The sequence below is a fragment of the Pogona vitticeps genome, chromosome 2, assembly GCF_051106095.1.
Source record: "Pogona vitticeps strain Pit_001003342236 chromosome 2, PviZW2.1, whole genome shotgun sequence".
Classification (NCBI taxonomy): domain Eukaryota; kingdom Metazoa; phylum Chordata; class Lepidosauria; order Squamata; family Agamidae; genus Pogona; species Pogona vitticeps.
In genome coordinates, this window is record NC_135784.1 from 262,713,854 (window position 1) to 262,740,963 (window position 27,110).

A 27,110-nucleotide genomic window follows, 5' to 3' on the forward strand; every position below is an offset into this window, starting at 1 on the left:
CAGATTATAGCTGGTATCACTGACCACAAAAATAGTTCATGGCTAAGTATTTATGTATGAGATTACAACAATTGTTTACCTGAAGATTTGGGATCTTCCATCCGTTGTCTGATCTGAGATGTTAAACTCTGGATCAAAGAATATACCTTGTCACATGTCTTAACAGGATTTTTTATCACGTGCATTGATTTTATTAGAGACATGCTCCCAGATGGTGTAAGCTATAGAAACAAATAAAAGGGAATTTCTTAGCTATACTAGTTATTTTAATCTCTCTTTTTAAAGAACTACCCATTGGACAAAAGGCCAGTACAGTTCTGATAAACATCGAAATGGTAAACCTCAAAACAAAAAACAAAACAAAAATTGGAGATAGGTGTGTTGACAAAAAAAATGGTAAGCCTTAAAATACTCAAGCTGAACATATAAATCAAGAGATCATTTGATACTGTTGAGACTATTTTGTAAGGTGGTTTTCTTCCTGCTTGTACAAAATAACATTCTGTGTCTGCTTTTAATGCCTAAAAACATACAGGGAAACATGTAGCTGACATAGAGGAAGTGCATCTTTAAAAACCCTTCTGTGACAAGAAGACAAAGACATATCAGAAATGATTAAACATGGTTTGAAATTCTCTGTTGATTCTTTTTTGCAGCCACAGAGTATAGGACTCAAACCAATGGACTGAAAGAGCCAAAAAGGAAAATCTGACTACGCACTGGAAGAACTTCCTCACAATAACAGGAAGTTATTGCTTGACTGTAGGATGGACTACCTGCTTTAGTTGTAGATTTCCTGCATTACGTGAGGGTTGTAATTGACAGCCGCTAGGAGGCCCTCCACCTGTACAATTCTTAGATTCTATAAAAATATTTTTTCTTATTTGTTATCTTAACTAAAGTATGCAAACTAATTCCTTTAACTTGTAACTACCTTTATTGCTTAGCTGTAACTAATTAAAGCAGGAACGGCTTATATGTGACCATATAGATGATTACATTTTTAGCAAACTCCTGAGACCCTTAAAATAGGCAATCCCTGGTTGTTTTAACAGTCTTTTCCCTAGTCTGATCCTGAAAATCAGCTGTGTGATTTGTTGTTAATTTTGATAGCATAACAGTCAACAGAGGTTCCAAGGACACAAAACTGGTCCATACACCCACCGAAGTTGGAATTTCAGGACCAAACTGTATATTAGTTTCTTTGGGAATTTCACAACACTGTATAAATATTTATCCTCTTTTTCCACAGACTATGACTGTATCCAGGTAAACCTGAAAGTACATAAATACTGCTGTACTTAAAATGCACAACATGAATGCTAGTATGTTGAACTCCTTTTATGATATGTCTTCAAAAGCTTAGAAAATTAATTAAAACATCTTTTATGAAATTTCTAATATTCACACATTTTTAAAAACTCCCCATACTTTGTACTAGCACACATTATAGACTACCTTCTAACCTTCTCATAGTCTTCAGCAGTAAAGTCTTTGTCTCTTTGGAGTATTTCATTCAGGCGTGCCTTCACGCGATGTTGACAACTGCTAAGAGAGTCGCTGTCACTGTCAAGTAGACCATTCATATTAGCACTTTTGACCATCTGGACAAGAATAGGAGTGAGCTCTCCTTCCAAAGCCAGTAGTCCCTAGAGAGAATAAAATCACTGAGCAGTGATTAAGGTAGAAGCAATGAGCTTCTTTCTCAGCATATACTCCAGATTATGTCAACAGTTCTTTCAGCATCCAATTTTTCAATGTACCTAAAGTTATTTTTACTAAAATGCATATTAATGTAAAAAAATGCTAAAAATAGTGACTGCTTAATATTTGTGGTACTTCATCTGAAATCCAAAGAGATAGGTAACAAGGCCAAATCCCATCTGTACAGCATATATATGCTAGATTTGGGGGAGGCACTAAAATCATCTATCCCTTCCAAATCCTAGGAACTGGTTATAAATTTTTACCCTTTGTTCTTGGATCCAGCAGATTACATCCCTTTGTAAGCCAGGAAGGTGAAGGGAGCCTTCCTCCCTAGATGGTGCCTTTTAAACTTTATCCTCTTTCCTTTGAGACACTGGCTGTTGAACCCAGCAGTATTCCCCTCAGACACCGGGGGCCCCAATAACTGACTTTACAGCTTTAAACTATGTACACAGCCCTCCCTCCTTAAAATACAAAAATACTCCAAAGCATTCATCCCGCCTATCTGGTCAATCATGACCACTCTAGGCGGCTTACAACTTAAATAAAATACACATAAAAATGCAGATACATATAAAATTATTCCATAGTGAACAATAAACAAAATCCAACAAAATGGAAAACAAACAGTAGGAAAGGAGAGGGAAGGAGGACATCAGGAATTTACTGGAGGGAAGGCCTGCCGAAACATCCATGTTTTTAGTTGATTTTTAAATACAACTGTTGCATTTAAAGAGGAAACATGCATTCAGTATGAGGTTGCCGAGCTTTGCAAGCAACTGTACAGCGTGGAAATGCAAGAATTGCTTCTCTGGCCATCTTACAGTTACAGAAGAAGAACAAGGACCTAGAGGCTAAATGAATTCTCAAAACAACAAAATAAGAAAAAAGGTCCTAAATTTAGCTAGCTACCTCCACAGGGTTCAGCTTCAGAAGTTTCCTGAAGCAAGAATGGCTACACATTCCTTTACCAGCCCAGACAGCTTACATCACAAATATAACTATGGTCCCTGCTTGTCTTGTGTTAATGGATACGTTCAGTTCTTGTAGCCTCATGATGTGGACAGGACCCTAGGTGAGGTGACTCTTGGGCCCTTGTCCTTTATGGATTATAAAAGCTTCCAGAGGAGAACTGGCAGCAGGGTAGGATCCCAGCATGCTTAAAGGAGATAATAGTATGACCACTGCTGAAAAAGCCTCCTTGGATCCCACAGTATAGGAAAATTACCAGCCAGTCTCTAACGTTCCATTCTTGGGCAAGGCAGCTAGAGCATGTCGTGGGTTCTCAGCTCCAGGGGTTCCTGGATGAGACAGATTATCTATATTCATTTCAGCCTGGCTTCAGGTCTGATTATGGGAGGGAGACCACTTTGGTTGCCTTGGTGGATAACCTATGCTGAGAACTGGATGAGGAAAGTGCGTTCCTCTTGAACATAACCTCCCAGTGGCTTTCAGTACCATTGACCATGGTATCCTTCTGGGCCATTTCTCCAAGTTGGGACTTGGACGTACTGTCTTACAGTGGATTCTATCCATTCTGGGTGAGTGAACCCAGAAGGGAGTGCTGGGAGACTCCTGTTCAATGCCCTGGCCAGGGCATCCTGGTCACATGCCTTGACATACACCTTATAGTGCAACCAGAATGTGCCTTGGCTTCTCATTAATTAGCCACAGCAAGTTCTGCAAACCTTTTGCAGATATCAATATAATTTTGGTCAATTTATGCAATTTTCATGCATATTTAACCTCTGTCCTTGTCTATGCCATCTAGAAATTAGAGATGTATACTAGAGAGAAGAGTTCTGTCTTTCAACAAAAGATGAAAAATGTGGAGTCTTTTTTCTGTTTCTGTGGTTTTTGCCGATTCCTGAAAATAAGCCTCTTAAACATGAATGATTCATATTAATGAAAGAGGGGAGTTTGGTGTTCTTTCATGTGTCCCCCTTTTCTTGAACCATGCTTTCACTATTTGTCTGTCAAACTGCCTGGTAAATTTCTCACCCAAGTTTTGTGAGGCCTGCTGTCAGCAGCCAATAAGAACTCCTGGGAGGTAAGAAACATTTTGCATATGTAAAAGGGCCTGGATGCTCAGATCCCAGTGTTGATACTCTTTCCTTGTTTCAGAATCATTCCTGGTGGTGGGTGTGCTCCTAGCACCCTCCATCTTGTGTTGCCTGTGCCACTTTCTTGGATGCTTTCCTTTTTCCTGGATTTTTGGGTCAGTTAATTCCCCATTTCTTTGAATTATTTTTCATGCTGTCCTAGCATGCCTCCCTCAAATTCTCTCACTACTTCATTGTGAATCCCACACACACACTTTGGCTTTTTTTCTTTCTTGGATTATTTTTGCTGCCGGACTGACTGTTGCTACACTGGATTCAAAGAAAAAAAAAGAAAAGCATGTATCAAGTGGTGAAAGGAAGAGATATTCCCCCATATTCTAGCTGTTTTGGTTTCCGATGGCAGGGCGCTTTGATTGCAATTTATGCTGTTATTTATCTGCTTGGTTTTCCTGGTTTGGGGCGGTAGGGGACTCTGTGTATGGGCGTTTTATTTTTTTTGCTATTTCCTGTGAATGTGTGCTTTTCCTGTTTGACTAATTTTTTGAAATTGTTATCCAGTTAACTTATGCTCTGCTTATTCTGTTAAAGGCATATATTTGGTGAGGGGTAATTTGGGCATTGTTTGCTTCATGGTTGTTGTTGGTTGTATTCTTGCCTGCTTTTGAATCAGACTGAATCTTTGTTGCCTTGCTTTTGCTTTTTAGAGTGGCTGTTACAGGTTCTTTAAGACATTTTTGGAGTAGTGCCAGAAAACATGAACGGAAAGACACAAAGCAGAATGACTTGAAAGATCAGATCCCTTTTGTCTAAGGAATACAATATTGATGTATTCTCGAAGGCTTTCAACCATTGAAAACAAAATCATTTAAAGAAAAACATAAATATGAATATAGGCATCCTCAAAATGAAACCAAGACAGAAGTTTTTTGTTCACATCCCCAATGTACACATTTCATACAGAGTGAGCTGTAAAAAACATACTATGGTGACAAATGAGAGGAAAGCCTGTCTTCTTATGGAAGAAAGTCAAATAGCTAATTTTGCATGAAGTAGTCTGTCTTTTATATCTGCAACACATTTATTTTAGAAAGTAGTAATGGTAATTTTTTAGAAGCAGCTTGTGCTCAGTGTGGCACTTCCTATTTTAAAAGTGAAATTATACTTCTTTATATTACCTTTGCAAAGGCTGCTGCAGTCATCTGAACTCTTCCCTCATCAGAAGCATATATTTTGAGATCATGACGATAAGTACTATGCAGTCTAAGTAGACCACAGCCAGGAAATCCAGCATAGTCTCCTACCAAAGAAAAACAACCAACTTCATAATCTGTTTTTGTACTTACGCTTAGATTTAAGAAGATTTTTTAAAGGCTTTCTAGGCTATTAATACAAAGGAAAATAAGATACCTTGGCCACCTGGATACATGCACCGAAAAGCTCTTCCTAGTTCCTCTGCTTGAACTCTGCCTGCTGGTGTCAGCTCTCCTCCCCATTTGAGAACTAAGAGCAGAGATGGTTCCTGTTTGCGATTATCTAAATACATAAAAATATATAGTAATACTAGTAATGCACAAGCCATTAGAAATGGTTAGAAATCAATTTGTCTCAAGACTCAACACAAGCTGAGCTGGAAAAACATATTTTTTTCTTTTTAAAGACAAAAAGCAAAAGAATTTCAAAATTAACCAGATGCATCAAGAGTGAATTAATTAAATCGTTTTAAAAAGAAAAACACATTCAGGTTAAGCTAACAAAGGGATCAATTTAGACATTTCTAAGAACTGACTTTACCATCTTCTTCACTGGACGTTTTGGGACAACCATGAGGCAGATATGTCAGCTGAACTTTGCGATTTATGCCAGAAAAATGCCCATACCTAAGGACAACAAACAAGAGGTCAGGGGACCACTAAAATTGACTACATGTTGATTAATAAAATATTGCTGATCAAATGGATATTGCGAACATTGTTTTATAAGGATGTTACATATTTATTATTGTTAATTGCTGTCATATAGAATATATTTGCATAAATTGGTATGAAGAGAAGCACAGTTATGTTTATCTGGAACATAGTTTAAAAGTACTATCATTTGTAATTCCCAGTAATAGCCCAGTGAGATCAAGATCTAACTGGGTATCTCAAAGAAATATTTAAGAATTTTGGATGTTGTTATATAAAACACTTACATCTCCAACACAGTTTTTAGCTGTTCAAGCTTAGATTTACTTTCTTCAATTTCAGAATCATTGTTTTGTCCTAATTCTAGTAAGAGTTGTCTTGCAATATCAAGTACCTCCTAAAAAGAGTGATAAATGGTGTTAAATGGTATATAAAAGCAATATGAGTGTGCAAACATATACAGAGAAATGAGAAAATATCATGCTTGCCTGTAACTGCTTGGGCTTCTTGAGTTTTAGCTTCCCACTCTTATAGCCATTACATTTTTCAAAAAGATCAAAAAACCTTTAAAAGAAGCATGAGTTAATTAATAGAACATTTTTTATCTTCTTAATGCAAACCTAGTGTTAATATGTGCTTTTAGACTTTAATGATGCAGAAAATGGCACAAAAACAAACTTTTCATAAATTCACTGATGATTTTGGTCCTCAAAAGTTTGAGGCTTTTTACCACATAATACTGAACAATCTAGCAAACGATGTCTCCACAGTTTGAAGGTTTGAAGGATCACCATGTAACTGAGATTTGCATTTACAAGCCATTTCTAAGAATGTGTACCTCACTTCTAAGCTCCACATTTCATCTTATTGCTATAAAAGATGCATACTTCTTCTTTCAGCAACTTCCAAAAAAGCAAAATACACTCAATATACAAGTTTGATTAACTCACTTCCAGTATTCTGAATGATAAATACTATTTCTTACTCTTAGGCTGATTGATTTCAGCATGTTTTAAAGTGGGAAGGATAACTGGAACCAAAATACTTTCATCTTGTTGAATTAGTTTGTTTATTACGTAATAATTATTTTTGTATTTATCTGTGTATTTTACGTTGTAAGCCACCTAGAGTGGTTGTAATTGACCAGATAGGTGAGATATAAATAAATAAATAAATAAATAAATAAATAAATAAATAAATAAATAAATAAATAAATAAATAAATAAACAAACAAACAAACAAACAAACAAACAAACAAACAAACATCTAAAATATAACAACAGTCTCTTACGAGAGAAATATACACTTACAATATACTTCAATACCTGGGAAATTAAAAACATATTGGCTGGCTGAAAAGTTAAAATTTTAACAAGCTATGCCTCCCTCAGAAAGGAATTCCACAAACAGCACATAAATACATAGGTCATTTTCTCTCTGATCACCAGTTACCACATTTCAGATGATGAGATGATGGCAGCACCTGCAGAAGGGTTTCAAAAACTGAACCATTTATATAGGCAGTTTAGTAAGGGCCAAAGTGTTCCTTTGATGCTAGTATTTAGGCTAGGGAATATTGTATATTGATTCTCCAGTTAATTTTTCATTCTAGTATCTATCCTGTTTGGAGTTCCATTTATGCACTGACAATCAGCACTTTATTAAGGAGGTGCCTGCCTTCTCAGGATGTTCATAATCTTTGCCTCAACAAAGACTTTAATCCTAATCTCTGTCCTGCTGCTTCTCTTCCAAGAGTTTATGAAATGCTTTCTGTTTATATTTGAGTTTTCTATAGTTTGATTATGTAGTTTAAAAGATACTGTATGTTTGATTTTGCAGATATCCAGGTACTGGCAACTGGCAACACAAACAACACTCACATTCAATAATTCACAATCCCATGAGAAAGTAATGAATATGCACAGAGTGTAAAACAAAGGAAAATCATGAAACTGCAAGTCAAACAGAAATAAGAAGTGGAACAAGAATGGTGCTAATGAAAAATTCTAAATTTTAAGCTGTTCTGAATCCATATGGAACATTTAACAATGTAGAATCAGATGGCTCTACATGTTACCTAAAATGGAAATTCAAGTAAATGCAGGGATACCTATCATAGAGCAGTGATGGCGAACCTTTTTGAGCCCAAGTGCCCAAACGGCAACACAAAACCAAATTATTTCAAAATGCCAACACTGCAATTAAACCTGAATACTAATAAGTTTTATAAAGTACACTGAAATCCTGAACTTGTTTCCTCCAAAGTAAGCTACCCTCAGAAAAGCAGCTATATACTGTATAGGAGTGCAATTTTTTAAAGTTCATACCTACATTTTATACACTACATAAAGTGTATACACACATTTCATTTATTTGAAATGTAGTGTTGGAAAAGAGATTTACAGATACCATGACTTGTTAGAAAGATAAGTAAAGCAAAGTAAGTGTGGACTCTCACTAGAAGCTAAAACAACCAAGGAAAGGGTATTGTACTACAGTGGCATCACGAGAAGACAAGCTCACCGGAAAAGGCAGCAATGCTGCAAAAAGTGCAATGCAGTAGAAAAAGAGGAAGACTGCACATGAGATGGATTGACTCAATAAAGAAACCAACAATCTTTTGTTTGTAAGACCTTTTGTTTGGTGTTGCAGTCAAAGCAGGACCAGGAGCAGAGAGACTGGGATTCAGATTTGGGGAACGAACTATGATACTTTTGCCTGCTTTGGGGATGAGAAACAGAGAAACATGATTGCTACGCACTTCAGAAATCTAGTTCCAAGTGTGTTGGCTGTCTTTTACTAGGTGTTTGCTGTTAGTGAGACTCTGTTAAATATTCCAGTTCTGCCCAGTTCAATTTAGAGTCTAAACAGAATCTTGAAATACTGTACTTGCTGTTCTCAGCAAAAATTGCAGAGCTAATGCAGTGGAGATGAATTTTGGAAGGTTCCTTTTTTCATGGTTTTATTTATATTTAATTTATATACCACCCCATTAGTCTCAAGGCACTATTCTGGGCAGCTTATAGACAATTACAAACCAGGATAAACAAACTATGGTCACTGAAATGTAACAGAAAAAGCAACGACAAATCAAAAATATAAAAAATGGCACCAACAAATTTTCACAATAAAGAGAACCAGATGGGAGGCGCTCAGACAGGGTTGGATTGAAAAGCCTCCCTGAAGAGTAGTGTTTTTAAAAACTCAACCCCCATCTCCGTTGTATGCTTTTCTTAGAAAAGCTACTTTTGTTTTCACTTCACTAGTTTGTTTTGCAGAATATCCCATGACTGGTCACATCTATCATGGGAGCGTTTCTCAATGTTCCCATTTTGAGGACCTTGGAAATCAAAAACAGAGTCTGGGGACTTTGCTGAAGCCTCAGATTATCTAACCAGTATCTTAACGAAGATCACCTAAGGAACCTGATAAATGGCATAACTGAGTTCAATTAAAAATAGGTGGAGGCATTCTGAATGTTATACTTAACCAATGAATGGATTAAGTACTCATACTGTTAACTCGTCCTTTAAAACTCCACAAAGATTATTGAATAATCATTTATCAAGCCTGTCTTCCTATAAACACTCTGGGAATAAGCACCATTGACTACAAGGGATTTACGCTTATATAAACATGGATAGCATTGCATTTTAGAAGTGTTACATCACAGGATTGCAGAGTTCCATCCCTTAACATATGGTGAAGCTCTAATTATACATTTCTGATATATTTCTATAGTACTCTAATTTTTCAAACAACCTATTGCTGCCAAGTTAAAAGTCTCTCTCTCTCTCTCTCGTATGCTACGAGAGGCTATTCTGGGTAGATAGCCAGGCTATTTTGGGTGGCTCGCAACACAATCAAATGAAAAACATAATTACAAGTATAAAATAAATTCAACATATAAAACATCATAAAATATAATGACAATTACATAACCACATAATAAAATATTAGATATTTAAATATTTCAAATGATGGAGAGGGCAGAAAAATCTTTTCATCAAAGTTCTTTTAAGACAAACATGTTTAGGCTTCTTTTGTTAATTTCCCTACTTTCCAGAAAAAGACACTGCAAGGCCATATTTTGGATTAAAATTAGAACTATGTGGAAAATGCCTTAAAATTACTTCCACCTCCCACTCTGTCAATCAGAAAGCAATTTGTAAGGCTGGCCAGAAAAAAAAATCAAGTGTGTACCATAATACAATCTTACCAAAATCCTTTACTGTGTACTTTTGAATGCAATGTACTCCACCAATTGTGATTAGCTTTTGATGCCTTTTTAAGTCTCTCTTTCTCTCTCTCTCTCACACACACACACACACACACACAGAGAGAGAGAGAGAGAGAGAGAGAGAGAGAAAGAGAGAGAGAGAGAGACAGACAGACAGACAGACAGACAGACAGACAGACAACATTTTGGAAGGCTCCTTTTTTCATGGTTTTATGAAAGAGTTAGTTTCTCTCACACAAAACCTCCCTTCCTCCCTAAGTTTTCAGCAATATTTTGCATCAGTTCAGTACAGTGGGGTCTTGACTTGAGAACTTAATCTGTATTGGAAGGCGGTTCTCAAGTCAAAAAGTTCTCAGGTCAAATCTGCATTTCCCATAGGAATGCACTGAGAACCATTTGATCCGTATCTGCTCTTTTCCGTCCATAGAAACTAATGGGAAGCTGCTATTCCGCCTTCGACCACTAAAGGGGGATATTTTGTTTCTTTTTTTCTTAGGTCAAGAAAGGTTCAGGGAAGGCAGGGAAAATACAGTCCAGGCAGTACCAGGCAGTCTGAAGACTCCCAATCCACTCTCTAAACGCTGGGAGGAGTGAGGAAGCAGACAGGCACCCTTTTCACTGGCCAACAGTTAACTGAAAGTTCATATTTTGCACTTTCCCTGCCTCCCACATGGTTTTTTTCAGTTCTTAACTCAAATCTAAGTACTTAAGTCAAGTCAATATTTTCCTATGAGAGCGGTTCTTAAGTCAAAATGTTCTTAACTCGAGCCGTTCTTAAGTCAAGACCCCACTGTATGTCCCTGTTTCCTCTCATTATATTTAAACAAGCTGATGAATCCACCTGTCCCTCTCTCGCGCCTGCCTTCCCACCTTAATTGGAGCCTTCCATCGTGTTTGCATCAGTTCCTTTTTTCATAGTTTTGAGTCAGTCTCTCTCTCTCTCACACACACACACACACACACACACACCTTCCCTCCCTAAATTTTCTACAATCTTACATTTAAACAAACTTGATAAATCCACCCATCCCTCTCTCACACCTTCCTTCCCGCCTTAATTGGACTTTCCCTCCTGCTTGCAATCACCTCCTGCGGAAGTAGTAATTCACAAGCCAGATTAACTGCCCCAGGCTGTTCTACAGCAGTAAACAATAAAGCAGCCTTATCTCCAATCTCTAAAAGATCTGTAAGGAAGGTAGCAGGGGTGGGGGTGGCGCTCCACTTGTGTGACCAGGGAGAGGTTCACCATCACTGTCCTAGAGGCACCTGAATCAAAAAATAAACTTGCTGCTACATATAATAGGTGAAATAGAGTTTTTATCCATTTTATTTTTCATTTTTCCTTTTCATCACCTACTTTTGATGTTTAACTTCCATTTTCATCTTTTGTTTAGGGGTACGATCTCCATGGCGTATAACAGCTATGACACATCTAAGTTCCATCCTGCAAATATGCAAAAGATATGATTATTCTTATTCTATGCCATGGAGTTTAATGAGTAAGGGAGATGGGCTGCAGATTGAAGGATTCTTTAAAAGAGGAATTTACCTCTTTTGAAAAGAACGTTTTTTTGAAAGAGGACTTCATCTCTCATTTCTTCTCTCATCCTTCTAACAGAATTTGAATCACCTTTGCCCCCTACCAGTGTAGGCAACAGTTATAAACAAAAGGCCAGCTTTCCACAACACATTCTTAGACTTTTTGAATATTCATAGTGCAGATATTACTTTACCTTGTTTTTATATCAAAGCTGGAAATCCAGGCCAGCTGGATGCACATGAGTGACATAACTAGAATTAGTCACTGATAGATAAGAAAACAATACAATTTGTTCTAAAGGTACCTTACATAAATTAAGACAAGTAGTTTGCTGCTTACATTGTGCCAGATGTGGTTGGCACGATAGGAATATCTTCTGCTTCTAAAGGAATGGACCACGGAATCTGAAACTGTGGAGCAAGTTCTCGCATTATGATATTTCTAAATGGAACAAAAATGAAACATGATTTATTTTTATTTATATCTGCTCTTACTTCTTAACTTGTGATAGCTCATGCAAGCCAGGGCAGAAAGCAGATATGTTTGCGTGTGCCAGGGGTGGTGGTCCTACTCCGCCCACAGCTACCATATGGCCCCCTGGAGGACCCTAGCAATTTTGAACGGGGCCACAAGCTGAAAAATGTGAGAAATTTCTGAAAGAGATCTGTTCATGTTGTATCACTGTTTGACAGGAATCTCTGAGAAGAACTCCTAAAAGGGATATGGCCAAAAAAAAGTTGAGACTGGAAGGTCTATAATATCCTATTATTACTATGTTGACTTCCTAGGAAGCAGTGATGCACTGTATGTGTAAGAAATGTTAATTTCACAATGGAAAAAAAAATCAAACTGCCTATACCATCTCTTTCACTGAAGATTTTCAAGAAGAGGGCTTCTTGAAAATGTTCTGAACTGTGCTAAACAACCACAGTACATCACTTCCACGTCTCTGCATTACAGTTTGCTGGAAAATGACATGAAATACTTTTTGTACAACAATCAAATGTATTAGTGGGATTTTTTTTTTGCCCACACTGTTTTTTTGTTAAAAAGAAAAAAGAAACTGTACACAAGTAGCTGATATTTCAGAATACAGTGGACCCTTGACTTACAGACGGCTTGACTTACAGACTTTTTGAGTTACAAACTTCTCTGGCCGCAAAATTTAGGTTTGACTTGCAGACTGAGATTTGACTTACAGACCAGAAAAAAACCAAAATGGAACAAAAACGGCTGTTACGGGATTAATCGGTTTTCAATGCACTGTAGGTCAATGGAGACATGACTTACAGACTTTTTGACTTGAGAACCGCCTTCCAATACGGATTAAGTTCTCAAGTCAAGACCCCACTGTACTGTTTAAAGCCACGTAGAGGACAATGCTGTAGAATCAATATATTGTAGTTTAATTTTGGGTAGATTCGTCAACAAAATGTGACTCTGGGTGATGAATATGTCCCATTGTAGAGCAAGAGAGTTAAAATTAACTGTAGCATCTTCAGTGAATAAAACAATTACTGTATTTTTTGCACCATAAGACTCACTTTTTTCCCACAAAACAGGGGTGTGGAAAGTCTGTGCGTCTTATGGAGCGAAGAAAACAGATTATATTTTCCTGTTTTCTTCTCCTAAAAAATTGGTGCGTCTTATGGAAAGGTGTGTCTTATGGAGCGAAAAATACGGTAGCTATAAATTTTGGCTGCCGACTTTTCAGACAAGCAAAAGAAAAAAACTTCAAGACCTACCAAAGGTAATATAATACTCTCAAGTTCTTGTATTCTGCGGTTCTATAACATTTCTGCTTTATTTGCCTATGCTAACTATCCATCTTGTTTTCAAAGCTGTTACGTATGCAAACATTTTTCTAAAGAGACATAAACCGATCAGTTCTTTATCTGCTGAACTGACCTGCAACACACATCTCTTTAGTGTCTCAGTTTCCTTCTAATATAAGGTATCACTGCCTTGAGCTCAATAGAAAACTCAATAAATGACAAAGGCACATGTGTAAGTTTGGAAGCTCCACCATGGAGCATAAAGGCTAGAGTGCCACAGCTTCCTTTGGAAATATGCTCCAGCTTCCATATTCAGGCTTCCCAGATTACTTGTCCATCAGTGTATCACCACTGTTCTTCACCCAGTAGTAGTGACGGGTGGAATACAAGTGCTTGCAGGGAAGAGGGAGAGATGTTAAAGCAGGCAAACAGAACAGTAGGGAGGAAGAAGAAAAAAGGAGGACAAAAATATGTGGACATGTGTGCATGTGAATGAGAGAACATGTAAGATCATAAACAGCCCACCTAGTTCTCACTCTCTCTGTCTTGAGTATGAAAAAGAGAGAAATAGTGTGGGTTGGTAATCATCTTAAAACAAGACTGTTGCGTAATTCTCAGTCACATACACCAGCATGCAACCCCTGAAATAATGCAAATAAGCCTTCACAGGAACAAAAGTTTTGCATTCATGCCATAAAGGAAACTTTGTGGAAAAATCTGCTGGACTGTTTCATTAGTGAAGGCAACTACAGTAGAACAGGCATGCACATTCAAAATCTAATATGGATCAAATTTTGCATTTTATTGAATATATTCTCCAATGTTTCTATCCCTCTGAATACTGTTGGCCTGATTGGTTACTCAGTGATAAATATCTCATTTTTAAGTGTAGAAAACCTTACCCAAGGATTTTAGCACAATCATCATAATATTTCATTGAGTTCTTCACAAAGCTGAAGCCATTGACATCACAGACGTAGGACTGTCCATTTGCACGTAACAGATCAAAGCCACAAACTGTTTGCTGTTAAAATAAATTACAAACCCAGAATGTTTGCAAAGTTCATGTATACATTTTCAAACCTAAGATAATCTTTTGCAATAAACAAACACATACACATTAGTAGAAATATTAGAGTTCAGCAACTGAGGATCTGCTGTTTCATATCTGTTTAAGTGTACAGAAAGATAGAACATGTAGACTTACTACAGAATTTTAATATATTGTCCTTGCACTTTATATTCATCTGATGCTTACCCATTGATTTATGTTTAAGTACCAAGATGCATTTATAAAACACACACATATATGTATATCACTGTAAAAAACTTTCAGTCATAAGAAGCATTTATAAAGCTTAAGTTGATTCTGAAAAAAGGGGCACCTGTTTCTCATATTTATGTGTGTGTTTGTACCAGTAATAAAGACTCTGCTTATATATTTGTTCTTAATTCACTTCCCTTCTTAATCAAAGATCAGCAGAAAAATATTTATAAGACCATTCAACACTAGGAGTCATCTACTATGTCAAACCTGGGCAGTTTTCTTAGCTCTTATCTGATAAGTAACAGCTCTAGAGAGTAAATGATCAATTGCACCAACATGCAATGTTTTCATGTTACCTTAAAAGCCAGGCATACTTTCCAGGCTATCAGCTTCTCCCTCGCATTAAGGATCACTGGGTATCTGACTTCTTTTCCTTCACTGTCCCGTTCTACCTTTCCATCAAGAGCAGGAGATTTACGAGCTTCTGCATGTGCATAATCCGGGCCCACAGTATATACCTTTATTTGGGGAAAAAGAAAACAGAATGAAGAGTTTTTCTTCCTTTAAATACATGCCAGTCCCAATTTGAAGCTGATTACAGCTTCAAAGCTTTTATGTTTGTGTCCGATGATGAGATTAGAGACAAAGTGAAAGGCACAAGATGTCTTAAATTTATTGTTTATTTTAAAGCTGATAATGTATATTTCATATTATACCCACTGCTACTATCAGTTTGTTTCTCAGGGCTCCTAATTAGATGGATTACAAATTATTGGCTTGTATCCCCATAATATGCACCAGCTCCACAAGCCCAAAGGTATTTAAACTTGATTCCTCCATGCCTTAAAACTACAGCTGCTATGTGTTGTCCATATCACAAGGCAACCAGGTATGTTCTCTGGAAAACTATGAAGTAGTTTGTGAAATAGTGTGCAAGGGGAAAGAAGCTTTTAAAGAAAGCAATGTATTTTTGCAGCATGAACTATGACAAAAAGAAAAATGGCATAATTTGTTTGGATTGCATGATTCCTATCTTATTTGTAAAATGTTCAGATTATCCATTTTAAATGCATAATACCAGTCTTCAATTACCAAGCAGAAGTTTCTTGTGCTGAAATGTTATATTTTTAGTTGTGGAACAATAAGCACAAGAACACTTTTTTGTCAGAAACAGCTCAATACATAAACAATCCACATCATTAAGTTGAGCATGTGGACATTTCTCTCACGAGTAAAAGTAAAAATAAAAACCAGACTGCTGTATAATTAGACAGTAATAAATACTGAAACAGATTTGGAATCACTGAGAGCAAAATGGACATGTTCAAAAACTATCCTATAGTTACTGGAGACAACCAATTTGAACTGCGCAGATGAAACCAATCAATCTGATATTTAGATCATGTTAATTAAGACATCTATAACTTTTTGAAGAACACCTATATAGATCCATTTCTCAATATATGAGATTTTTTCTGATTTAGTTAACAGGACTCAACAAGAATATTTTAAATACCAATGGAATGGATGTACCCTGTATATGACTAAATCTGGAATCAATCCACTTTCTTGGAAATAATTGCCATTTAATTCAATGGACTGGTCTTTGGGATAAAGAGTATCAGGACTGGCATGTCTGAATAATTTCTTTTCAGGATAAGTGTATTTCTCCACTTACAGATTTGGAAAACAGCAAAGCAGCAATCCTATCTCCTTTTTGCATTGTAAAATACTTATCTAGCTATATGGTAGTTATACTACTAATAATACTTGACAAAACATTTTTTTTTTAAAAAATCTTCTCTCTACAAAGTCTTTCCCCTGGAGAAACTATTTAAAATGTAAAAACAGCAATATTTCAGGTAGAATAGCATCTAAAGCTGCTGAGTTTATTAAATATTTTACTGTTCTACATAAAATATATAAATCCAGAATATCTAGTCATTATACCTTCACATCTGTGCCATCTGTAGGCATGAATTCCTCATAAATGTATGAACCTGTTTTCCTTACACTACTTTCAGGGGAATAAACACTGCTTCTGCTGCCAATCTGAAACAGAAAACTTTGCATTAATATACAGTAAGTCACAGACATTGTGGCTGAAATTCTGTTTCTGCTACAAAAAATCTCAGTTCCTACCCCCAGGTCCCAGGGCTCCCATGGAATTTCTTTCATTGTGGGGAAGCCACTGGGGGCCAATGGAGAATGTCTTCATACAGAGCAGGATTTTAGCCAGTGCACATTTATCACTTAACAAAGTAAAACAGTAAAGGCTTTGCTAGGTGCATAAATACAGTAACAGAGTACTAAGCAGGAGATACACGTGGGTAAGCTAAAGGATAAATTTGACTGAAATAGTGTTTTAAATAACAATTAGTCTACTCAGAAAGACAACTGAATCATGTTATTTCCCCAATGCACTCTTTCTTACTGTGACGTTAATAAATAAATCTTTCACAAACAGATTGCACAGACAGACCACTCCAACAATTCTCTAATCAGTAACACTCAGTATTTAAATGTGTGCACTTTTAGAATTAGATGTAAAAGTTTGACTTAATCTACATAATATACATAAAGGCTGTAGGACTGGAAAAACCTCAGTAAGAGTTGGAATAGCCTTGCTGTTTCTCATCTCTGTATATGATTTTACATGCTTATTAATAATTTTTCAAGAAAAACTCCCATTTTGTGAACTGCAAGATGTTCTGATAGTTTCTTTTAAACTGAGTACAGCGGTGCCTCAATTTACGAACGTCCCAACATACAACCATTTCGAGTTACGACCAGCTCCAGGTGCAAAACTTTGCTTCTACTTGTGACTGGAGCTTCGAGTTACAACCAGAAAAGGCAGGGGAAAAAGGCAGGGAATTCAAATTGTTAACTGTTGGTGGCGAAGAGGCTGCTTCTTTGTAGCTCTTTCACCTCAGAAGTTAAGAGAGTGTGCAATCAGAGGAGGCTTTGGACTGCCTGGTAAGGTGCTGCTTTCTACTTTTTAAAAACGGTTCTGGGTGGGTTTTGCAGTGTGGTTTTGGGCTGAGTGGTGGGATTATGTTTCTATGCTGTGATGGGTCTTGCAGTCTTTGCTTTTTGGTGGTTTTTTTCACCCATTTCCACTGGGGTCTTGCAAGGTTTGTTTGCTTTTTGCTTTGCTTTTTTTTGCATTTCCGAAGGGTCTTGCATGGTCTGTTTGCTTTTCTCTCCCCCCCACCTTCGGCCGGAACTGCTGAACAAAATCATTGCCTCATAATATAAAAATAAAGTGTTCTAGATACTCCCCAAAAATATATTTGGGGGAAGGTTCATAAGAAGAATCCATTAATTATGAGCTATGCTCTTCACTGCCCAGAGACAGAGGCAGGAGTCTGTGATTCAGTCAACTTTTTAAATTATAACTCCCTCAATTATCTCCTTTAATTTGTTATACAGTCAAGTCACAAAAACATAGGGACAAATTAAAGTACCAATCCAAAGATAGAAGATAGGAAAAAAATATTCTAACTACAGTGGCTAAGAGTAAACAAGCAGAGATGCCAACATAGCTAAAGAATTAATATTTTATGTAAGAAATGAAGAAAAAATGTATCAGCACTGTGAGGGCGAGCGTAGATTCCTTTTCTTCACCTTCTCAGAATGGACTTTCATAGTGAGTATCCAACATGTGGTGCAAATGAGGGATCCAATCATTGTGAGAAATACCCCAAATCCCAATAAATATTTAGTTGGCTATATGTGATCTGATTAAGCAGAAACAACACTTTGAAAATGTGTCTGCCAAAGGAAGCATCTAAAACTGAACTGAAATTTATCAATTTTATTATGCTGGATAGCTCACTGAGTTGATTACAGTACATGGTTGCAGAATCAGAGGTTGAGGGTTTGAATTCTCACTGTGCTTCCCAGGAGAGACTGACCATGTAAGCATGGGCAAGTTGCACATTCCCAGCCCACCTCAAGAAGAAGAGAATGGTACACCATTTCTTAATCATCTGTATCTAGAAAACCTGGAAAGGCTTGTCACTGTTGACTTGATGACATAAAATTATATGAATTACAAACATAGAGTAGTTTGAGTGCCCTATTCCTATTTCACTCCACCCACACCTATCTACCACCACATAGTGAGTGCAAACCCAATCTACATTGGTGCCTTGCTTAACGGGCGCTCCGTTTAGCGACGAAACCACATAGCGATGAAGATTTTGTGATCACAAAAGCGATCGCATTGCGATGTTTTAAATGGGTTTTTTTCGCTTCGTGATGATCAGTTCCCTGTTTCGCTTACTGATCATTGCAAAGTGATGATTTTTAACAGCTGATTGGTGGTTCCAAAATGGCCACCGTGTAAAAAAATGGCCGCCCGCTGTGTTTAGGGACGGATTCCTCACATAAGAGGCAGCAAAAATGGCCGCCATATGGAGGATCTTCGCTTTAAGGTCAGTTTTTTGCCCATAGGAACGCATTAAACAGGTTTTAATGCATTTCTATGGGCTTTTTAAAATCACATAGCGACGAAATCGCTTAGCAGTGATTTTTGCTGCACGGATTAATGTCACTATGCGAGGCACCACTGTATACAAATTACTTGTAATTGTCCAGACAATACAGTTTACAATATAAGGTTTACAACTGAATGAGTTAGCTTGCCGTCCTGTAAAACTATTTTCTTTTTTGTATTTTAGTACTGACAATCAAGTGCGAATGAAACAGGGTTGTTATTAATCAGTTCAGTCTAATCTCACTTTACGAAAGAGCCTCTGACTTCCTCCTCCAGCGGATGTTGGATAATAAATATAAACATTGTGGTCTTCAGCACTAACAGGCTTTTCCACGAATGGTTTTTGGAAAACTTCTCCATTCACTTCCACATGATCTTCTCCTTCAATCAAATTGCATTCTAGAAAAAAAAGTAAAGTTCAGACTTCAGGCTGGGGTCACAAGTTAAGGTACTAAAGTTCCATCATACTTTGGGGATGGGAATGAGTAATGGACAAACATTTAAGACCCTCACTCTTTAAAAGGCTGTATGATTTGCAATACTAAGCATAAACAAAAAAAAAATGGGTTTGGCTACTTCAAACAAAGAACAGTTATTTCAATTTAAGGGTTCACAATATTACACAGAAAATCGGTAATGATTTTGTAGTTCCAACATTACACTGCACATGCAATCAGACTATTTGTATGAATAATTTTTTGAACAAATCAGCCACTGAAGTATCTTCAACAACCACTTCTTACAGGTCATTCCTTCCCTGTTGTTCACTTTTAAAGTATTCTATTTTTAAAAAAAATCAAATATGGCATCCAAAGTCTATATGAATCTTCGTAGGCATCCTTTTCAGTCTCAAAAGACCATGGTAATGCACTCTGTATGGTGTCCTCTCCAAAGCATGAAGCCTGGGTAGAATAATATGGAGGATATATTGTTACCCAAGCAGCAAATCCCCCCTCTCCATGTCGCTGAAATAGTCCAATGGAAAGGCAAGAGCCAATACAACTGGTTCCAGCGACGTCGCAGGAGTTGCCAAAACGACACGAACTGCCTCCGGGACTCCGGTTCTGGATTTTGCCTCGAGGTTTACTCCTGAAGCCATTTCCATCAGTGGATATAGCCACAAGGCAGTGGAGGTTTCCCAGGCTGATGAGGCCCACGTACCCTACCTGGTCCCACATACCCGGTATGAATGGATGTATTCATACATCTATTTGTATCGATGCAAATAGATGTATGAATAACCAATAATTAAAAACACTGATCTGATATGATCATGTTCCTATCCCCTTTGGCAATATTATTTTATATATTCTATGTTTATAGACAAACCCATTAATTTTTTGGTTGTTCTGGGTTTTCTGGGCTCTTTGGCCGTGTTCTGAAGGTTCCTGATGTTTCGCCTGTCTCTGTGGCCGGCATCTTCAGAGGACAGCAACCTTCAGAGCATGTTAGGCAAGAACATGAGAGAGGGCCTTTCCACTGGCCATTTCCAGATCTTAACTCTTCCCATCTTCCACCAACATACAAAGACCTTCCTATTCAGGCAAGACCTTCTGCAACTGATATGTATACATGCTGTACTTTTCTGTTCTTTTAGTCTAATTGGTCTAATTTAACAGATACATAGTTAACTGTATTCAGTGTTAGTTTGCTCTCTATTTAATATTTTTCAATATGCATTTTAATTGTCCTATTCATTATACTGTAAGTTAAAGTGGGTCCCATGTTGGGAGGAAGATAAGGTACAAATAAAATAAAATAACATTTTTTTTAAAAAAGGCTAGAGTTATAATTTGAATTATTTAATTGCAGAAATGTATGGAAAAGAAATCAGAAACTAAACATTTTTAAAAGCCCAATATCTATTTCCAGACAGGTTCCAATAAACCAATCAACATTTTTCTTTGAAAGAATTAACCATCTATTTGTTGACTAATTACAAATTTCAGCAACAGAGTATGAAAATTGTTTCATGTGCAAGCATATAGCATAGCCCAAAGTGCAATTTGTACAGTTATTCAAGAGAAAGTTATATTGCCTTCAATGGCATTTATTCTCTATTAAGTGGGAGCTTTTCAAATCTAAGAGACTCTATAGAAAAACTGTTAAATTCATGGGGAGAGGGAAGTATTCCTGGTCTATTCTGCTGAAAAAATACAGAAACCTTTTCATGTACTTGTTGAGATATATGACCTTCCACCTACAGGATGAAGTAGTTCATACCACTTGCTGAGATGTACAGATTTTAAGGTAACACTGCATCAAGCAAGCAAAATTACTATTGTGAACAATTGCTTAAAGCAGAGTCCTTTGAAAAATATTTATAATGGTTTTTACCTTGGGGATTGTTTGGATCACGATTCAGAACTGCATAACGAGGAAGTAAAATACCTTCAGCTTTAAGAATGCTGTAAACCTCTCTCCTGAAAGAACAACATTTTTTCCATTAAATGATTATAAAGCCACAGAATTGTGACATTTTAAAAATTCTTTCAATGATCATTTAATCAAAGACTTGCACTACTGCAAATAACAGGAAAACAGGACATACGACAAAATGCTGTCATGTACCCTCCCTTCCAAAAGAATTCTATCTGGCCATTCCCTTTAAACTAACACACCTCAGCCTCTCTATTATTGTGTTTTCCTTTTCCTCGTGTACCTGCTCAGTCCTTGGGCTATTTTCTGAGTTTGTTGCTTTTTAGCATTTTAAAGTTTTGTGTACTTCTGAAAATCTCAGAATTCCTCAAAGTATTTCACTTCTTCCCTATTATTTCCTCAGCAGTTCTATTTTGGCTATGATCCTGTTGGCACTCACTACTGAGCTCAGTATTAGAAATGATAATAATTGCTCAACATAACACTTTTCTGAAATTCTCAAAGTATTTGTGTATTGACTTCATTATCCTTACAACTGACATATAAGATTGGCCAACTTTTTGATTCTTAAGTTATAAAATGGGCCTGAGACAGAGGCTCTACTGTCTCTACTACATCTACTGAGATCCTGGCAAGATGAAATTCAACTTGTTACTCTGTAATCCTGTGACTGCCTACTAAGAAGAGGTATTACAAGATACATTCCCAGATAAACATGTACAATATTTCAGGGCTCTGGATCTCCTGCTTCTCAAAGGGCCACAAGAGAAGAATAACTCTTTCTTAGCAAGCATGGATGCAGCAAGACTGACAAGCGATATTCACTGAAGTAATTTCTTAGTATTATATTCAAGTACCACCACTGACATGTTTAGATCATAATGATGTTATTGTCATCATGATGGGATATGTAGTCAAAAGTGTAGCATGATGATGGAATATGTAGTCAGAGAAATGTAAAATGGAGTCAGATAGGTTCTGTGTGGAGATGATTTGAAGGACTTTGGAATGTGTTTTTCTAAGCACCATGAGAGTGTTTTTCTGAGACCTTTATAGCCAAGATCCAGATACAGTATCTTGAAGGCCAAATGAAGAGGCCCTGTGAGACTCAACATTCCAAGCTTGTTACAGAAGAGATAAACAACACCTGGACTCTCATGGGAATAAGGAAACGAGAGAGGTGGCATAACCTTTAAAAAGTTAATTGGTTAACAGCTAGAAAAGCCATGAAGAAGGGAGGAGTTTGGGAAGGTAGAAAATGGACGATGGGTTATGAGAAAGTGAGCAATGGTGATTGATGGAGACTGATGATGGTTCGTGTGGTTTTCTGTTCCATGAAGGAGAGTCGATGTAAGTAAAGCAGAAAGGAGGTGGGGGCTAGCCCATCATAGCCTACCTTAGGTTAGCTTTTTAGTGTTTATTGTTTTAAATGGGAAATAGTTATCTTATTTAACTGCAATGATCTTTGAATATGTTCTTAATGCTGATGCTTAAACTGATTACTAATGAAATTTTATTTTTCTAATAAAAAATTAATTATTAAAATTTCTTACCAAAGGTCTGGTCTCTTGAACAGAAGGGTCTGGCTAAATCCAGGAATGGAGAGGGCCACAAACTAGCTATCATTTAAGAGTCCTACCTAACTGAGTTGCTGTGAGTTCTAAGGAATCACAAAGCCTATGTGCCTGTACTTGCAAAGTACTGAGTAAGTGCAAAGTGTTCTTTTCAGGTCAGACTTGTTCAAAGGGCTTATGCTACACACTGCTGAGGTCTAAGGACTTGCCCCAGCACAAAGGTGGTAGATAAACGCCAGCCAAACTCTCTGGCCAAATGCCCAGTGGCCCTTTAGGGAGTCATAGTTATCATAGAAGGTATACATTTGTTTTACAAATGGATGTGATAGAAAACAAATATTTAAGATTTTTTTATTTACTTCACCATCTTGATACTGGAACAAGATCAGGATATATGCTAATATTCTACCATAAGGAACTGTTTCAAATATGCACAAAGAAGAACAGAGATATACAGCATTTCTGTCAAAATAACAACAAAAACAGAGATCAATTTATTCATTTAAGACAACTTATGTTTCTCCAGAGTGTCTGTCTCTGATGGTTTATGCACTATTTGTCCATGGGACAACTTTCATGATGATAATTCCTGTGGGATCATATTACTACAACAGATGATTTATTGCATTGCACTCTGGATTTTTGCAAACTTTTAAAAAGTCCCATGCACTTCCCACCACACACTTTTCTTCTAATAAGTTGATCACTAGTTTCCTTGGATGCTATACTCTGAGAAATCAACCAAATTTTTAGGCAATTTTAGACTTTTAAAGTTACCCCTGTCCTATCCTGATCAATGATCAATACAAGAAAGAGATGAACTATATACTCCTTGGCAGGTATTCATTTGGATACACCAAATAAAAGAGATATTTGATCAAGTACAAGTAAATAAACAAATAAACAGTACTTCTCCCTGTGGACAATAAGTACACATTTCTCTTTTAAAACCATTTGGTATCATACAATTGAAGTCAGTAATGATTTGACTGTGTTTTGGAGATACTGACAGAAGTGGACCCTTCCACAACAAATCACTAGTTCTGCATCACTGAGATCCCATAAAGTCAGGCTGAGAGGCCCACCAAGATACAGTGGTGCCTCGCATAATGAGCGCACCGTTTAGTGACGAATTCGCATAGCAATCTGTTTTTTGGGATCGCTAATGCGATCGCATACTGTTGGTTCCAATGGGCAAAATTCGCTTTGCGACGATTGGTAAGCGTTTCGCCTACCGATCTTCACATTGCGATGTCGGGAGAACAGCTGATCAGTGGTTCCAAAATGGCCGCCGGAAGACCCAAAATGGCCGCGCGCAGCATTTTCGCGCCCTGTCCTCGCTTACCGAGGGCGCGAAAATGCCTGTGCTATGGAGGAACATCGCTGAACGGTGAGTTTGGAGCCCATTGGAATACATTAAACGAAGTTTAATGGGTTTTTCTATTCCTTTTAGCGATGTTTCCGAATAGCGATGGTTAAACCGGAACGGATTAACCTCGCTATGCGGGGCACCACTGTATTTGTTCCTGTAAAGATGAAATGCAGTAAAGTCTTTACTGTAGGAGAGAATGCAAACAGATAAAAAAAGCAGATGGAAAAAAGGGAAAACAGGTCATATTGCTCCAAATAGTTTTGAAAGAAAGTAAACATATATCCCCCCTTCATGGACAGTTTCCTTCTCATGGTGAAGGGGCTTGAGTAATTCAGAGAAGCTATGGGCGATGCTGTGCAGGGCCACCCAAGAGAGATAGGTCATAGTGGAGAGTTCTGGCTAAATGTGATCCGCCTGGAGCAGGAACTGGAAAGAATACCCCATGATCAGAAACAAAAGGCTAAAAGATATGACGCTGGAAGATGGGACCCTCAGGTTGGAAGGCATCCAACATGCTACTGAGGAAGAGCAGAGGACAAGTACAAGTAGCTCCAGAGCTAATGAAGTGGTTGGGCCAAAGCCGAAGGACGCTCAGCTGAGGATGTGCCTGGAAGTGAAAAGAAAGTCCAATGCTGCAAAGAAAAATACTAGATAGAAACCTGGAATGTAAGATATATGAACCTTGGTAAGCTGGATGTGGTCAAACAGGAGATAGCAAGAATAAACACTGACATCCTGTGCGTCAGTGAACTAAATGGACAAGAATGGGTGACTTCAATTCAGACAATTATCGTATTTAATACTGTGGGCAAGAATCCCATAAAAGAAACAGAGTAGCCCTTACAGTCAACAAAAGAGTGGGAAAAGCTGTACTGGTATACAATCTCAAAGATGACAGAATGATTTCAATATGAATCCAAGGCACATCTTGCAAAATCACAGTAATCCAAGTTTATGCACCAATCACCAATGCTGAAGAGGCTAAAATTGACCAATTCTATGAAGACTTCCAACACCTTCTGGATATGGCACCAAAGAAAGATGTTCTTCTCCTTATAGGGGACTTGAATGCTAATGTAGGGAGTTAAGAGATAAAAGGAACAACAGGTAAGTTTGGCCTTGGAGTTCAAAACGAAGCAAGGCAAAGGCTAATAGAGTTTTGTCAAGAGAAAAAGCTGGTCATCACAAACACTCTTTTCCAATAACACAAAAGGCGACTCTACACATGGACAACATCAGATGGGCAATACCGAAATCAGATTGATTATGTTCTCTGCAGCCAAAGATGGAGAAGCTCTATACAGTCAGCAAAAACAAGACCTGGAGCTGATTGTGGCTCTGATCATTAGCTTCATATAGAAAAATTCAAGCTTAAGAAAATAGGAAAAAACACTGGGCTACTCAAGTATAATTTAAACCAAATCCATTATGAGTACACAGTGGAAGTGAAGAACAGATTTAAGGAACTAGATTTGGTGGACAGAGTGCCTGAATAGAAGCTCATAACATTGTACGGGAGGCAGCAACAAAAACTATCTCAAAGAAAAGGAAATGCAAGAAAGCAAAGTGGCTATCCAACACGGCCATACAAATAGAAGAGAAGAGAAGGGAAACAAAATGCAAGGGAGATGGGAAAGTTACCGAAAATTAAATGCAGACTTCTAAAGAATAGCAAGGAGATACAAGAGGACCTTTTTAAATGAACAGTGCAAAGATGTAGAGGAAAATAATAAAAAGGGAAAAACCAGAGATCTGTTCAAGAAAACTGGAGATATCGAAGGAACATTTTGTGCAAAGATGGACATGATAAAAGACAAAAATGGGAGGGACCTAAAAGAAGCAGAAGACATCAAGAAGAGGTGGCAGGAATACACAGAGGAATTATACCAGAAAAATTTGGATGTTCCAGACAACCCAGATAGTGTGGTTGCTGAGCTTGAGCCAGACATTCTGGAGAGTGAAGTCAAGTGGGCTTTAGAAAGCATGGCCAATAACAAGGCCAGTGGAGGTGATGGCATTCCAGTGGAACTATTTAAAATCTTGAAAGATGACGCTCTTAAAGTGCTACATTCAATATGCCAGCAAGTTTGGAAAACTCAGCAGTGGCCAAAGGATTGGAAAAGATCGGTCTACATCCCAATCCCAAAGAAGGGGAGCGCCAAAGAATTCTCCAACTACTGTACAATTGCACTCATTTCACATGCTAGCAAGGCTATGCTCAAAATCCTACAAGGTAGGCTTCAGCAGTATGTGGACTGAGAATTCACAGAAGTACAAGCTGGATTTCGAAGGGGCAGAGAAACTAGAGACCAAATTGCTAACATGCGCTGGATTATGGAGAAAGCCAGAGAGTTCCAGAAAAACATCTACTTCTGCTTCATTGACTGCCCAAAAGCCACAGGACCACAGCAAACTATGGCAAGTCCTTAAAGAAATGAGAGTGCCTGACCACCTCATCTACCTCCTGAGAAATCTATATGTGGGACAGGAAGCAACAGTTAGAACTGGATATGGAACTCCGGGAGGCAGTGGAAGACAGGAGGGCCTGGGGGGCTGTGGTCCATGGGGTCACGAAGAGTCGGACACAATTTAAGAACTAAACAACAACAGCAACACACATATATCCCTCTGCCAGCTGTTGCCTGGGTACTTTCAATTTTTTTCATTCAGTCATGGGGATGAAGGGGACTGGGGAGGACTTAGCCAAGCCATTTATTTTTTTTCCAAGCCAGTCCATTCCTCAAGTGGGTGGAGATTTCTCTTTAGATTTAAAAAATCTTCCATTCTT

At 37.6% G+C, this 27,110-nt stretch overlaps 1 protein-coding gene across 19 annotated transcripts in view; it reads right to left on the reverse strand.

Annotated features, from left to right (window-relative positions):
• The window catches only part of PPIP5K2 (diphosphoinositol pentakisphosphate kinase 2), a 91,337-nt gene that overhangs the window by 48,768 nt on the left and 15,459 nt on the right, over positions 1-27,110 (reverse strand). For all 19 annotated transcript variants that reach the window (XM_020794388.3, XM_020794398.3, XM_078386266.1 and 16 more), the window contains exons 5-18: positions 21,335-21,420; positions 19,242-19,396; positions 16,447-16,548; positions 14,853-15,014; positions 14,132-14,253; positions 11,794-11,895; positions 11,272-11,358; positions 6,163-6,238; positions 5,962-6,071; positions 5,562-5,647; positions 5,178-5,303; positions 4,946-5,067; positions 1,467-1,649; positions 80-221 (exon numbers count right to left, since the gene is read on the reverse strand). In XM_020794388.3, the coding sequence (XP_020650047.1) occupies positions 80-221; positions 1,467-1,649; positions 4,946-5,067; positions 5,178-5,303; positions 5,562-5,647; positions 5,962-6,071; positions 6,163-6,238; positions 11,272-11,358; positions 11,794-11,895; positions 14,132-14,253; positions 14,853-15,014; positions 16,447-16,548; positions 19,242-19,396; positions 21,335-21,420 (1,661 nt within the window). The remainder of the gene's footprint in view (positions 1-79; positions 222-1,466; positions 1,650-4,945; positions 5,068-5,177; positions 5,304-5,561; positions 5,648-5,961; positions 6,072-6,162; positions 6,239-11,271; positions 11,359-11,793; positions 11,896-14,131; positions 14,254-14,852; positions 15,015-16,446; positions 16,549-19,241; positions 19,397-21,334; positions 21,421-27,110) is intronic.